This window comes from Heterodontus francisci, chromosome 12, assembly GCF_036365525.1.
Source record: "Heterodontus francisci isolate sHetFra1 chromosome 12, sHetFra1.hap1, whole genome shotgun sequence".
Taxonomy (NCBI): Eukaryota; Metazoa; Chordata; class Chondrichthyes; order Heterodontiformes; family Heterodontidae; genus Heterodontus; species Heterodontus francisci.
In genome coordinates, this window is record NC_090382.1 from 76,633,515 (window position 1) to 76,648,698 (window position 15,184).

The 15,184-nt window shown below is 43.2% G+C and overlaps 1 protein-coding gene across 7 annotated transcripts in view; it reads right to left on the bottom strand.

The window, feature by feature from the left end:
- Positions 1-15,184, bottom strand: part of LOC137375936 (uncharacterized) — a 69,606-nt gene that overhangs the window by 39,427 nt on the left and 14,995 nt on the right. For 4 of the 7 annotated variants that reach the window (XM_068043688.1, XM_068043686.1, XM_068043682.1 and 1 more), the window contains exon 1: positions 7,443-7,519. The exons of 2 other annotated variants lie outside the window; for them this stretch is intronic. In XM_068043688.1, coding sequence (XP_067899789.1) covers positions 7,443-7,483 — 41 coding nt within the window. In that variant the 5' untranslated portion in view covers positions 7,484-7,519. Of the gene's footprint in view, positions 1-7,442; positions 7,520-12,511; positions 13,752-15,184 lie in introns of those variants that run through there. One more of the 7 variants, XM_068043683.1, reaches the window with a different exon arrangement.

The window sequence follows — 15,184 nt, forward strand, 5'->3', positions numbered from 1 at the left end:
GGCCTCTATGACCAATGCCAGCAGCTCATTGACATAGGAGGCTGTATGTATCAGTGCTGGGAGGTCCTCAAAGGCATGAAGCTCTGAGATTTGCTGAGGGGTCAGTAAGAACCCTGGAAACTCATTCCTCCCATGTTCAGGAGCAGCATGTGTGTCTGCTGGAGGTTGAATTCCCAGAGGCCTGTCATGACAGTCTGGCAATGCACTCATCTTGCCAGAACAAACAAGGTCATTGAACCTTTTACAGCACTGGACCCAGTTCCTCCTGACCACACTTTGGCTGCTGATGGTCTCAGCCATGATGAAAGGTCACAAACCTGAAACATTAACTCTTTTTTCTCTCTACAGATGCTGCCTGACCTGCTGAGTATTTCCTGCATTTTCTATTTTTGTTTCAGAATTCCAGCATCTGCAGTATGTTGCTTTTGTATTAGTGTTCCATCCATGTCAGCTTCGTTTGGGAGGCTGGCCTTCTCCTACCACGCTCGGAAAGAAAATCTTCTTCCTCTCCCTCATTGCCTCTAGAAGGACCTCCAGGTCAGCATTGGGGAAGCAAGCGGTAACCAGCCCTCTGCCTTTCTTCTGGGATTACTGGTGCTTGCATTCTAGTCTGTTTGAATCAGGCCCATACTCTCTCAGTTCCACCTCCATTCCCACACCTGCAGCCACTAATTGGCCGCACGACCTGCCCTCCTCCCAATTAACAGGGCACCGCCATGAAAATCGAGTCTGGCAAACTCTTCCCTCCCCACTCCTAGGGTGGGGTTGGGACCCGGAAATGATCCTGACATCGGTTTCCTGACTCGAAAGGAAAATCAGACCCCATGTAACTAGATACTAGCAGACACATCAGACCTGCCTGAGGTGCTTTGCCTCCCAGTTTCTCTTAGTGCTGGTAAAATGTTTCAGCATATGTCTTCCCATTCTAATGGCCTATTTTTTCCAAAAATATACCTTATTCATAAAAATTTGTAAAAAATACATTACAAAACAGTTCCAATTTGACATTCCAGACAGTTCAAAAGAAATCAGTTTCCTTCGATACAGAGCGTGAGTTTCCTCACAACGCTTGCCTTTCCATTTTACATGCATTGTACATTTGCATCACACAGCAAAACCATGTTTTGGTGCATACAGCCCGAGGGGTTTAACACGGGTTCCAGCTCCTCGGCATACTATGGCGAGAGGACCTTACACAGTGGCCTTCCCCCATTGAGCCTTTGCGGCCTTTGCCCCAAGCTTTAGTGCGTCCCTCAGCACATAGTCCTGGACCTTGGAATCAGAACAAAGAAACAGTACCATCTCTGCTGATGGATACACATTGGTCAGAAGTGAACTAGTGATGTAGCATACCACACCACATTACAAGAAGATTGCTATTAAATTCAATGTGCCTCCACAAACATCCAAGGTGAGTCTGTTGTTCTGAGAGAGGCCATCAAAGTGAGGTTTGCTTTTCATCTATTTACATGTTACAGTGAGGATTATTTAAAACTCTCCTTGAACAGAAGATTAAGAAGTACTTATGTGCTTGATAGATTTTTTACTGGCTTTGGGTCCCCATGACTGTGAAACTTGATTTGACCTACAATAATGCTGTTAAGAAAACAAATTTTTGATTCCCATAAAATTATTACATAAAACCCAAGTATGAAGCAGATGCACTTAGTGATATCTTTGCTTAATCAGGAAAAACTTAAAGGGTTACAAAAGACTGTAGTTATAAGGTAATTAATCTCGGTGTCTTTTTTCCTGTGGCAAGCTTGTCTGTGCACCAAGAGCTAGTGTATTTCCTTTGTGGGATGCTGCACTTCTAATATCTTGACTTTTGTCCTTCTTTCACTAGACAAATGACTAATTGTACCTGGAATCAGAATTGAATTGCATGTATAATGCACTTTCTATTTGCCGTTTGTGTTTTCCCCATTTATTTGAATTTTCCTTTTGATAAGATTCGTTGGATGATTCTTAAATCAAACTAAAATTGACATAATAAAATAAAAAAATACCTGCAATTACCCATTTTATTTAAGAAAATTAACGTGATTAATATCATAATGGAAAAATACATCAGGAGAAGATTTATGTGTCTGCTACCTAAAAATGTTACTATTTAAAGAGATAGTTTTTTCAACTGGCGCCACTTACCAAATAGCGACTAAGCTGTTGATTTAAATACTTTATTTTAATAGAATCTTAGATTGTCTGCTATATGAATAAGAGTAAAAACAGCTGCTGTTTTCAAAATTATACTAATTAAAGAAAAAGAAACTATTACATTGTTTCTGACTGTCACAGTTCGTACTTTGCTGTTTGTAGAGTGATGATTTGCAACTCTTTTCTCTATATTTTTAGCATCAAATAATTTTGCTTTTAATACATTAACTTTTTAAGCCTTCAAATATAACAGATATAACAATGAAGTACTCATTTCTTCCATGTGAAAATTGATTTGTATCTCCACTGGTGAGGCTAGCTTTAACTAATTGCATATTCCATTTGTCAAGTCAACCTCAGTTGTGGAAAATCACAGCATTCATGGAGAGTCTCACATTGTAAGTACATCATGACAGCATTTTCACATCATATTTGTTCCTGGTATTAGTACTGCAGAAAGTGATTCAGTTGTAAGCTGACAAATCAGACTTTCTTGGAGCATATGAATCATTGGCAAGAAGTCCTTCCACATGCAACATTTATGCATGAGGAAAAACATGTACCACTATAAGTTTGCATGTGGAATAAAAGTCACTCCTGTAAGTTTTTTTTAAACACATTTCAGTTAATTATCATGAATAAGCACTTATCCATTATTCTGATCAAAATGTACTAACAGATTGACAGCGGAGGTCATTTGACGACTGATACTATCTAAAGGTTTGCACGTTCATGTTTCTGGACTGCAGCAATAGAACAGGAAGGAGGTTTCATCAACTTGCTGTAACCGTGGATGTTATTGAAACATCATCCTTTGAGAAGCAGTCACATGGACTATATAGGCCTCATGAAAAATTTCAGTGATTAAACTTTTTTAATATGCCTTTTGAGTCACAAATAATATTGTCTGTGCCAACAAATTGTTATTGTGGAATATCTATTACACACAAGTGAAATTTAGTAAGTTCGAGGCCAAACTTCATTTAGAACACATTTCACATTTTACAGCTTTTTAATATATTTAACTATTATATCCCTTTTATTGCTTACCACCACACATACGATGGAATGACAGGATATGGGTTTGTCCCAGAATTCTAGACACATACATATAAACAATGAATTAGGAGCAGAAGTAGGCCACTCGGCCCCTTGAGCCTGCTCTGCCATTCAATAAGATCATGGCTGATCATTCCACATTCCCACCTACCCCCGATAACCTTTCACCCTTTGCTTATCAAGAGTCTTATCTACCTCTGCCATCTCAGACACATGGACAGACAGTTAATCCATTTCTGTGGCTACTGACTTACTGAAACATACCCTCACCTCCACTTTTGATGCTCTAGTTCCCAATAAAACCATTATCTCTTTCACCCTGGCCTTTTCCCCCTGGTGCAGCCCTAATCTCCACTCCCTTAAGCCCAAAGGTTACATACTTGAAAGGATATGACAGACAACTGGTTTAGCCATCCACCACCAGATCCAGCCAAACTACTTAAAACATTATTGGGTCCTGCTCTTGTCTCCGATAACTGCTCACTATTCCAGGATCATTCTGCACTGTAAAGATCAGCCCCGGCTTCTTTTCTCTACTACAAACTGTCTTCTTAAACCCTCTCCCCTCTCTCCTCCACCCTCATCCCCAACAAAAAATGCGAGGAGCTCAAGGACATCTTTGTCACTCAGATTGAGACCGTCTGATCAGCTGCTTGTGCCGTGTCCCTCCCTTTCACTAGCCCACCAGCCAAACCTCCTGTAAAGCTCCCTCCAGCCTTAGCCCTAAACTCGCATCTTTCAATAGTTTCTCTTCTATCTCCCCTCATCCCTTCACTGAGATCATCTTGTCCATGAGATCCACCTGCTGATCCCTCAACCCTATTCCCACTAAATTGCTGGCCACTCAACTTCCCTTCCTGGTCCCAATATTACCCATATTGTTAATGGCTCTCTCTCTTCAGGTGTTGGTTGTCTCTCCTTTTAAATCAGCTGCAATCACCCTTCCCCTCAAAAAAACCCTTGGCCTCGCCATCCTTGCAAACTACTACCCCGCCTCCAACCTCTCTTTCCTCTCCAAAGTCCTTGAATATCTTGTCACCTCCCAAATTTGTGCCCATCTTTCCCAATACTCCATGTTTGAATCCCTCCGGGTTTCTGCCACAGTACCGAAACAGCTATCAAAGTCAAAAATGACATCCTATGTGACTGTGACAAAAGTAAACTGTCCCTCTTCATCCTTCTTGACCTGCCTGCAGCCTTTGACACATAGAACCATCGAAAAGTTACAACACAGAAAGAGGCCATTCAGCCCATTGTGTCTGCGATGGCTGAAAAAACTAGCAGCCCAATCTAATCCCACCTCCAGCAACTGGTCCGTAGCCATGCAGGTTATAATGCTTCAGGTACTGAAAACAAAAAATCAGTGTGCATGGAATTCAGGAACAAACCCACATCCTATCATTCTGTGGTAGTGTGTTTGATGGAATCTGAATATTTAGTTGCTTCCAAAGTCAACATTTTGCTCAAACCGATTTTGTGGGAGTCCCTTTTGTTCAGTGTCTAATAATTATTTATATTCAAATTTGAAAAACTCTTACTTCACTAATATTTCTCACCTTAATTGTCACAGCAAGAAAAAAACAGGCTTTATAGCATTGTTTATCAAGTTTATCTAGGTTATTGTTTAATTCTAAGCTATCAGTTGGGATAGATATAAAAAGAAAAAACCTTTAATGCTGGAAATCTGAGGTTTCCCACCCTCCCAAATGGTGAGATATCTAAAAGCAACATGATTAGCACCAGCAGTTCACCTCCTGAATTTAAATGAGGTCCACTCACAAAAATTGATCAGGTCTCCTATCATAGAACCATAGAAAAAGTACGGCACAAAAGGAGCCATTCAGTCCGTCGTGTCCGTGCCAGCCGAAAAAACTAGCCGCCCAATCTAATCCCATTTTCCACTACCTGATCCATAGCCTTGAAGGTTACAGCACCTCAGGTGTATGTCCAGGTACCTTTTAAAAGAATTGAGGGTTTCTGACTCCACCACCATTCCGGACAGTGAATTCCAGACACCCACCACCCTCTGGGTGAAAAAGTTTTTCCTCATGTCCCCTCTAATTCTTCTACCAATCACCTTAAATCTCTGCCCCCGGTAATTGACCTCTCCGCTAGGGAAACAGGTCCTTCCTGTCTACTCTATCTAGGCCCATCATAATTTTGCACACCTCTGTTAAGTCACCCCTCAGCCTCCTTTGTTCTAAGAAAAACAACCCTAGCCAATCCAATCTTTCCTCATAGTGGAAACTTCAAGCCCTGGCAACATTCTTGTAAATCTCTCTCCAGAGCAATTATGTCCTTTCTGTAATGTGGTGACCAGAACTGCATGTAATACTCCAATTGTGACCTAACCAGCATTTTATACAATTCCAGCATTACATCCCTGCTTTTGAATTCTATACCTCGGCCAATAAAGGAAAGCATTACATATGCCTTCTTCACCACTCTATCTACCTGTCCTGCCACCTTCAGGGACCTGTGGACATGCACTCCAAGGTCTCTCACTTCTTCTACCCCTCTCAATATCTGCCCGTTTATTGTGTATTCCCTCGTTTTATTTGCCCTCACCAAATGCATTACCTCACACTTATCTGGATTGAATTCAATTTGCCACTTTACGGCCCACTCAACCAAACCATAGATATCTTTCTGGAGTCAATTGCACGGCCAATTTTTGTGTCATCAGCAAATTTCCCAATCATGCCTCCCACATTTAAGTCCAAATCAATAATATATACCTCAAACAGCAAGGGACCCAACACTGAGCCCTGTGGAACGCCACTGGAAACAGCTTTCCATTCACAAAAACTTCCCTCGACTACTACCCTTTGTTTCCTGGCCCCTGAGCCAATTCTGGATCCAACCTGCCACATTCCCCTGTATCCCACGGGCTTTCATTTTACTGACCAGTCTGCCATATGGGATGTCAATCTATCAATGGCATCAGGCAGGCAGAATCAATGTCCTGTCCACTGCCTGCCTGACGTATTCCCGAACTAAAAATACATAGCAAAAGATGATCAGATTTAAATATGACGGATGACCAAAACACACAGTGGGGTAGATTTTGAATTTGTGTAATAGTGTAAAATGGTTGATAATCACCAGTGCATTTTATATCTCACGATTTTTATTTCCAGTGGTTTGAATGGAAATAATAAGCAGGAGATATGTAAAATCCTATCTGCTAGCCTGTCTATGCACGCCTGCAAAATTCCACAATCCTCTTTGATATGCTCCTAATTTGGTTTCATCAGCAAATTTCACCGTTGCTCCCTCAGTTCTGAAATCTATAAAACAACGACCTCAACACACACCCCTGTGGAACATTGCTCACACATATTTCCAATCTGAGAAGCTTCTTTTGCTCTTAACCTTTGTTCACTTCCCTCTCAACATCATTTTATCCACAGGAACATATTTCACTCAATTCCAAGTGCAATTATTTTTGCCATAAATATTTTCCTATTGCCATATAAACCACTTCCACGGCATTTCCATATATCAATCTTTTGTAATTTCTTCAATGAATGCTATAAGTTTGATCAAACATAATCCTGGTTAATCTTGTTTAACTCATGGATCTTCAAGTGCTTAGTAATTTCGTCCTACAGATTCTAGAGCCAAGATTTTCTCAATCATCATTATGTATTACTAATAGTAATGTGGTTTGGAAAGATTAACTGCCCAGTCAATTTCTAAGCTTTCCTCTTACCTTTTAAAGGGGGATGTCACAATTTCACCCTGTGGTACAATTTTTGTTTCCAAAAATATTCAGAAAATTCCAATCGCAGCTTTTGCTACTTCTTCCCTAGATTCCTTCCAGTGACTGGGATCTCAGAGCAGGGGCACAGCCTGCAGACTGCAGATGGAATGAATGGATGGACAGGGAACTTGGAATGAAATTGATCAAACAGAAAGCTCCAAGTAATTGTATGGAGGCAAAGCTTTATAAAGTTACAACTTCTTCTTTGACTTTTTAACTTACCTTTTCTTTCTTTTACTAATACTGCATTCAGATTCTTAAACTCTCAATATGTATTAGCATGCATTTTGTAAGCAGCTAAGGTGTTAGTACAGTTTGGCATCAGCAATGTTAAAAACTCCTATCACAGTGCCATCTATAGGTGTAACAGGTATTGCAGTTAAAGTTCACGGAGAAATACCAGAAAGACAGTTGACAGAGCAGCTTATAATACAATTTGAAACAAAATGTTGTGACCCACCTATTGCGAATGGTTTGGATGGTTGAATCTCTTTCTTTCATGTATATGGGAATAGGATATAAAAAGCATAAAACAGTCAAAAGCTACTGCAGATGAAATGCTCGATCAGGAATTGATGGCTGTTCATGTAGGGGCACATTTACAGAGTTAAGCAAAAGCTCTGTAGATGAAAAATTGATGCCACAGCTATCTTGGCTCTGTCATTTGGAATCATCTCTTCATTCTCCTCTGCCACGGCTTCGATTTCTTCCTTTGCTGCATTGTTTCCCTTTTCGAAGAAGAGCAGGGAAGTTAATCCTGCTGTCTTGGTCAATCATCATCACAAAAACAGATTATCTGGTCATTATCAAATTGCTGTTTGTGGGTGTTTCCTGTGTGCATAATTGGCTGCAGTGTTTCCTATATTACAACAGGGACTACACTCCAAAAGGTTCATCATTAAATGTAAAGCAATTTAGATGTCCAGCGGTCATGAAAGGCGCTATATACACACAAGTCTTCTTTAACTCTTTGACTAAATTATGCAAGACACAACAGAAAAGATAATTTGTCAGCGCTAAAGAGCAGTCAACCCCATAATGTGCCCAAACATTGGGGTATTTATACAAGAATGCCAATTGGACACTCCTCCAGAATTCTATTTGGTGGCTATTGTGGGATGACCTTAATGGCCACCCACCTTAGGGACTACATCAGTGGAAGTGATGTTGAGCCACACATGACCAGTTAGTTGTAGGTGGAGCCTGACATAGTAAGACAGGTCTGACCACATTGTCGTGGAATGCTCCATCCAGTTGGACTGTGCCATATCACCAATCCTTTCTGGAAAAGTTTGTGTGGAAAAACACCTTTGACCACCAATCCATCAGGCAGTGGTCTACACGGAATGTCCTCAAGGCCCTAAGGGAAAAAGAGATGGTGGATCCTGTCGGGTGGTTCCCTGAGCAGACTGCCAAAGTCATTTGGCAGAATACCTCACCACCAGAATTTTTAAATAGATACCAAGACGTAGCTTGGCTGGTGGTGAGAAGGGCACTCCCCGTCAGATCCTTCCTGCATCCTGGGAATTTCACTGCCTCCCACGCTGGCCTCGAGGTGGCTGTGGTGGGGAAGAGACTCACCTCCTTCTGGAATGTGCCTTTGCAAAGCAGGCATGGAAAGAGATGTAATGGTTTTTGTCGCGGTTCATCCCAAGCAGCTCTATAACACAGGAATCTGTGCTCTTCATCTGTTCCCCGGGACGCACACCAAGATAAACATCAACTGCTGCTGGAGGACCATCAATTCGGTGAAAGATGCCCTTTGGTCTGCCCGAAACTTGCTGGTCTTCCAGTGCAAAGAGTTGCCCACGACCGAGTGTTGCAGACTGGCACATTGCAAGGTCCAGGACTACGTGCTGAGGGACACACCAAAGCTTGGGGCAGCTGCCACAAAGGCTCAATGGGGAAAGACCACTGTGTAAGGTCCTCCCACCATAGTGATCTGAGGGGCTGGACCTATGGAAAACCCCTTGGGTTGTATACACTAAATATGGTTTTGCTGTAAAATGTACATTGAATGTAAAATGGAATGGAAGGGATGTGAGGCAACTCACTCCTGTATTGAAGAAAACTGATTTCGTGTGCGCTGTCTGGAATGTCAACTTGGTGCTATTTTGAATTATATTGTAATGTATTTTTTGTACAGAATTTTATGAACAAAGTATATTTTTGAGAAAAAAGTAGTAAGCCGTGTTCAGGTATACTCCGGCAGTAACTATTGGGTTTATGGGGTCCAAAGTCCACCCACCTGTCCTCAGGTGGAACCTGGGCAATGAGTAAGAAAGGGTCAAAACAGGGTGAAGTATGGTGGGACTCGTTATGTCCTGGGCCGCTTCGGTTACCATGAAGGCCTGTTCAGAACCCGCGAAATACTCAGCAGACAGAGCTCTGGCAAACAAGTCCTCAATGGTAGAACAGGCGAAGGAAGGTGTGCCATCTGAAATATCTCAACTGCTATTCCAGTGGACACAGGCTGCAGCAGACCAAAACTCCCCAATCGTCAAGGTTTCCTAGCCATTGGATCAAGGTGTCGTTCTGTCAAGATACGTGTAGAACCTGGTGTGCAACGTTTCTCCACGCTAAAAGATGTCACTCACAGGTGTCTTCCTTTCTGAGTACATCCTCCAAGCCCTTCGGCAACCAGAAAATGGTGATGGGAGCAGGATTGTGTTGTCTGGAGGCTTCTAGTCATGATCTGGCACGGAGGCAGCAGTTACAAGATGGTTGTTTAGCACTTGGATGAGGCAGCAGTGCCTTTCGGCAGCTGTAACTGTGACTGAGCAGCCCTGTTTAGGATCCACTCTGCTCACCCCTATTGGGGAGGGGACTATAAAAGGTGCCCTAAAACTAGTCTGCCTCACCTTTCCCGACTGGATAGCCACGTCCAGAGGGATCACCTTCTGCAGTAGAAACACACAAAAGACACAAGTAGTAAAGTTTGGGACCTAAAACATCAGGACCCTAATGGACACACGTGCTAGTGAATACCCAGAGTGTTGCACTGCATTTGTCGCCCGAGAACTCTGGAAATATGACATTGACATCGGAATTCTGAGTGAGACTTGGCTGCTGGAAAGGAGTAGTTCAAGGAACACTGAGGCAGCTATACTTTCTTCTGGATGGGGATATCAGAAGAGGAATGCAGAATTCACGGAGTTGGATTTGCCATCAAGAATGAACTTGTCAACCAGCTTCCTTATTGGAAGCAATGAGCTCTCCTGACTCTTCGTCTCAAACCAGCAAGCAGCCAATATGCCACCATGATCAGTGCATATGCCCCAACTCCAGACGTCGATAATGAAACCAAGGAAGATTTCTATGCCGAACTTGACCAAGCGCTCTGTAGGGTTCCGAAGGAGGACAGGCTTATTCTTCTAGGAGACTTCAATTCCAGAGTTGGAAGATTCCAATCTCTGGAATGGAACGATTGGCAGGGAAGGAATTGAAAATGTCAACTCCAGTGACATTCTTCTCCTTAAATGTGCAGAACATGGGCTTATTATCACCTATACCCTGTGCCGCCAGAAGAACAAGTATCAAATTTCATGGCAACACCCACGGTCCAAACACTGGCATCTGATCGATTACAACATCCTCCATGCACAGAATCACAAAGATGTTCATGCCACCAGAGCAATGACAGGAACTGATGGCTGCTGGACCAATCACCAACTTATTTGTTCAATCATGTCCATCAAACTGGCTCCCAAACAACAGAGGCAACAGAAGAAATGTCCACGAAAGATCAACATCGAAGCTCTGAAGGATACTATCAAAAGAGTTTGATTCCAACAATACCTTAGGGAAAACCTTTTAAACTTGAATCAGGAACAGAAGATGAGTGTCCACAGTGCTTGGGATGTCCTTAAGTCCAATATTATCAATGCCTGCAAAGATACAATAGGATTTTCTGTCAGGAAACATCAGGACTGGTTTGATGAAAATAATCAGGATATCAACGAACTGATTGATTGCAAGCACAAGATATTCTGTGCCTGGTGGAATGACCCAAACACAAAGCAAAAGAAACTGGCTTACCAACAAGCAAAGTCAGAGGTATGAAGGAACACCCGCAACATGAAAAACAGGTGGTGGGCAGACAAGGCAAAGGAAATTCAGCATCTTGCTGACATGAATGATATGCATGACTTCTTCACTGCCATGAAGACTATTTATGGCCCAAGTACTCAAAGACCAGCTCCTTTGAGACCTAAGAATGGGGGAAGATATGATCAAAAAAAGGGAAACTGCCAACGCCCCTTGGAGGGACCATTTTGAAGATATTTTCAATCAAGAATCCATTGTTGATGAGAGTGTTTTCAACTCCATCCCACAACATCCAGTTAGAGACGAGCTCGGAACTCCACCAATACCTATGGAGGTGATGAAAGCCATCACACAAATGAAGAACAACAAAGCGGCAGGAAGTGATGGAATCCTCACTAAAATCTTGAAGCACGGAGGAGAGGAATTAACATTACAACTCCATGCCCTCATCCTACAGATCTGGACTGAAGAGGATGTGGCGAATGATCTCAAGGATGCTGTGATTGTAACAATCTTCAAGAAAGTGGACAAATCCAACTGTGGAAATTACAGAGGCATCTCCCTGCTCTCCATCATTACGAGAGCAGGATCATTACAAGAACCCTTCTGAACTGACTCATTACACTTACTACTCCCCGAATATCAATGTGGGTTTAGGCCTTCAAGAGGCACGACTGACATGATTTTCACAGCTCACCAACCACAAGAAAAATGTCGCAAAGAACATCAACCTCTCTACATAGTACTTTTTGACTTGACAAAGGCCTTCAACTCTATAAATAGTGAGGCACTCTGGAAGATTCTGTTGAAGTATGGATGTCCTCCAAAATTCGTCACCATCCTTTGCCTGCTTCATGATGATATGTGAGCGGTGATTCTTAGCAACAGATCCATTACAGACCCCTTTGAGGTTAAGACAGGAGTCAAACAAAGTTGTGTTATTGCTCCAACTTTTTTTTCAATCTGCCTAGCAGCCATGTTTCATCTGACTAGAGACAAGCTCCCTGCTGGAGTGCAGTTTATTTATCGAATGGGCGGTAAACTATTTAATCTCAGACGAGTCCAATCAAAAACTAAGACCACCCCGACTTCAGTCATTGAGCTCTAATACACTGATGATGCTGCAGTAAGTGCTGTGTCGGAAACAGATATTCAGAGAATTGTCGACATATTTACTGAGGCATATGAGAAGATGGGACTTACACTCAACATTCAGAAGACCAAAGTCCTCCATCAGCAAGCTCCGAATGCACATGCCCCAGCCCCATTGATTAGGATTCATGATGAGTGCCTGGAAAATGTGGAACACTTCCAGTATCTTGGAAGTTATCTTTCAGAGAAGGCTGACATTGACAAAGAAATCCAGCATCACCTGAAATCTGCTGATGCAACTTTTGACCACCTGAGGAAGCAAGTGTTTAAAAATCGCGACATCAAAACTGAAACCAAGCTCATGGTCTACCATGCAGTCGTGATCCCTACCTTACAGTACGGGGCTGAAACATGGACAATATATAGGAGGCATCTCGAATCACTGGAGTTATATCTTCAACACTGCCTGCAGAAGATCCTACATATCAAGTGCGAGGACAGACACACCGACATCAGTGTCCTCTCACAAGCAGACACCACAAGTATTCTTTCTTCTTTCTTTCTTTGGCCTCCTTGTCTCAAGAGACAATGGGTAAGCACCTGGAGGTGGTCAGTGGTTTGTGGAGCAGCGCCTGGAGTGGCTATAAAGGTCAATTCTAGAGTGACAGACACTTCCACAGGCGCTGCAGATAAAATTGGTTGTCGGGGCTGTTACACAGTTGGCTCTCCCCTTGCGCTTCTGTCTTTTTTCCTGCCAACTGCTAAGTCTCTTCGACTCGCCACTCTTTAGCTCCGCCTTTATGGCTGCCCGCCAGCTCTGGCAACTGATCACTGGCAACTGATTCCCACGACTTGTGATCAATGTCACAGGACTTCATGTTGCGTTTGCAGATGTCTTTAAAGCGGAGACATGGATGGCCGGTGGGTCTGATAACAGTGACAAGCTCGCTGTACAATGTGTCCTTGGGATCCTGCCATCTTCCATGCGGCTCACATGGCCAAGCTATCTCAAGCACCGCTGGCTCAGTAGTGTGTATAAGCTGGGGATGTTGGCCGCCTCGAGGACTTCTGTGTTGGAGATAGGGTCCTGCCACCTGATGCCAAGGATTCTTCGGAGGCAGCAAAGATGGAATGAATTGAGGCGTCGCTCTTGGCTGACATACGTTGTCCAGGTGTCGCTGCCGTAGAGCAAGGTACTGAGGACACAGGCTGATACACTTGGACTTTTGTGTTCCGTGTCAGTGCGCCATTTTCCCACACTCTCTTGGCCAGTCTGAACATAGCAGAGGAAGCCTTTCCCATGCGCTTGTTGATTTCTGCATCGAGAGACAGGTTACTGGTAATAGTTGAGCCTAGGTAGGTGAACTCTTGAACCATTTCCAGAGCATGGTTGCTGATATTGATGGATGGAGCATTTCTGACGTCCTGTCCCATGATGTTCGTTTTGTTGAGGCCGATGTTTAGGCCAAATTTGTTGCAGGCAGCCGCAATCCTGTCGATGAGTCTCTGCAGACACTCTTCAGTGTGAGATGTTAATGCAGCATCATCAGCAAAGAGGAGTTCCCTGATGAGGACTTTCCATACTTTGGTCTTCACTCTTAGATGGGCAAGTTTGAACAACCTGCTACTTGATCTTGTGTGGAGGAAAATTCCTTCTTCTGAAGACTTGAATGCATGTGAGAGCAGCAGGGAGAAGAAGATCCCAAACAGTGTAGGTGCGAGAACACAGCCCTGTTTCATGCCACTCAGGATAGGAAAGGGGTCTGATGAGGCGCCGCTATGCTGAATTGTGCCTTTCATATTGTCATGGAATAAGGTGATGATACTTAGTAGCTTTGGTGGACTACCGATCTTTTCTCATAGTCTGAAGAGACCACGTCTGCTGACGAGGTCAAAGGCTTTGGTGAGATCAATGAAAGCAATGTCGAGGGGCATCTGTTGTTTGTGGCATTTCTCCTGTAGCTGGCGAAGGGAGAACAGCATGTCAATGGTGGATCTCTCTGCTTGAAAGCCACACTGTGCCTCAGGGTAGACATGCTCAAGGGCTATGATTATCCGCCATCAGCTTCGTTGGGTTGGTCATATAGTTTGGATGTCAGATACCAGGCTCCCAAAGCAGGTCTTCTTCTCCCAGCTCAGTCAGGGCAGATGCACCAGAGACTTCAAGGATATCCTGAAAGCCGACATGAAGAACTGCAACATTGACATCAACTCCTGGGAGACCATCGCCCTGGACCGAACCAGATGGAGGCACAGTCTGTGGGAAGGATCCCAGCATTTTGAGACCCAACAACAACAAAATGAAGAGGAAAAGTGAGAGTTGTGAAAAGACCCAAGCTAATAATACACAACCAGTCATCCCACATGACAACAAATGCCCTACATGCCATAAAGTCTGTAGATCCCAAATCAGCCTCATTAACCACCTTCGGACTCACAGAAGACAATCATCCTTGCATGTGAGTGATAGCCAATATTGTATTTACATGTGCCAATTCTATTATAATTAAGCCCCACGTTTATTTTGAATATTACATGTATTCATGAAGGATTTCAGGGAAAGAGCAGCAGAGCGGAGTGAGTGTGAGCATCAGAGAGCAAGCTAAAAAAAAACTAAAGGTATCATCAACAGAAGGGAGGATGCTGACTGGTGAGTTATTTTCTATAAAAAATGAAAGACTTTCATTTATGTAGAGCTTTTCACGACCACTGGATATCTCCAAGTGTTTTACAGCCAATGAAGTGTAGTCACTGTTGTAATGTGATGTTGATTGAGGGATAAGTATTGGCCAGGACACTGGGGATAACACTTCTTCGAAATAATGCCATGGGATCTTTTAAATCCACCCAAACAGGCAGATGGGGCCTTGGTTTAATGTCTCTTCCAAAAGACAGCACCTCCAACTGTGTAGCACTCCTTCAGTACTGCACTGGAAAGTCAGCCTTGACTTTTGTGTTCAAGCCATGGAGTGGGACTTGAATGCAGAACCATGTGCCTTAGAGGCTGCCACCTGAACTATGGCTGACATGGCTAAGTCTTTCATAATTCTTTAGCTTATTTCA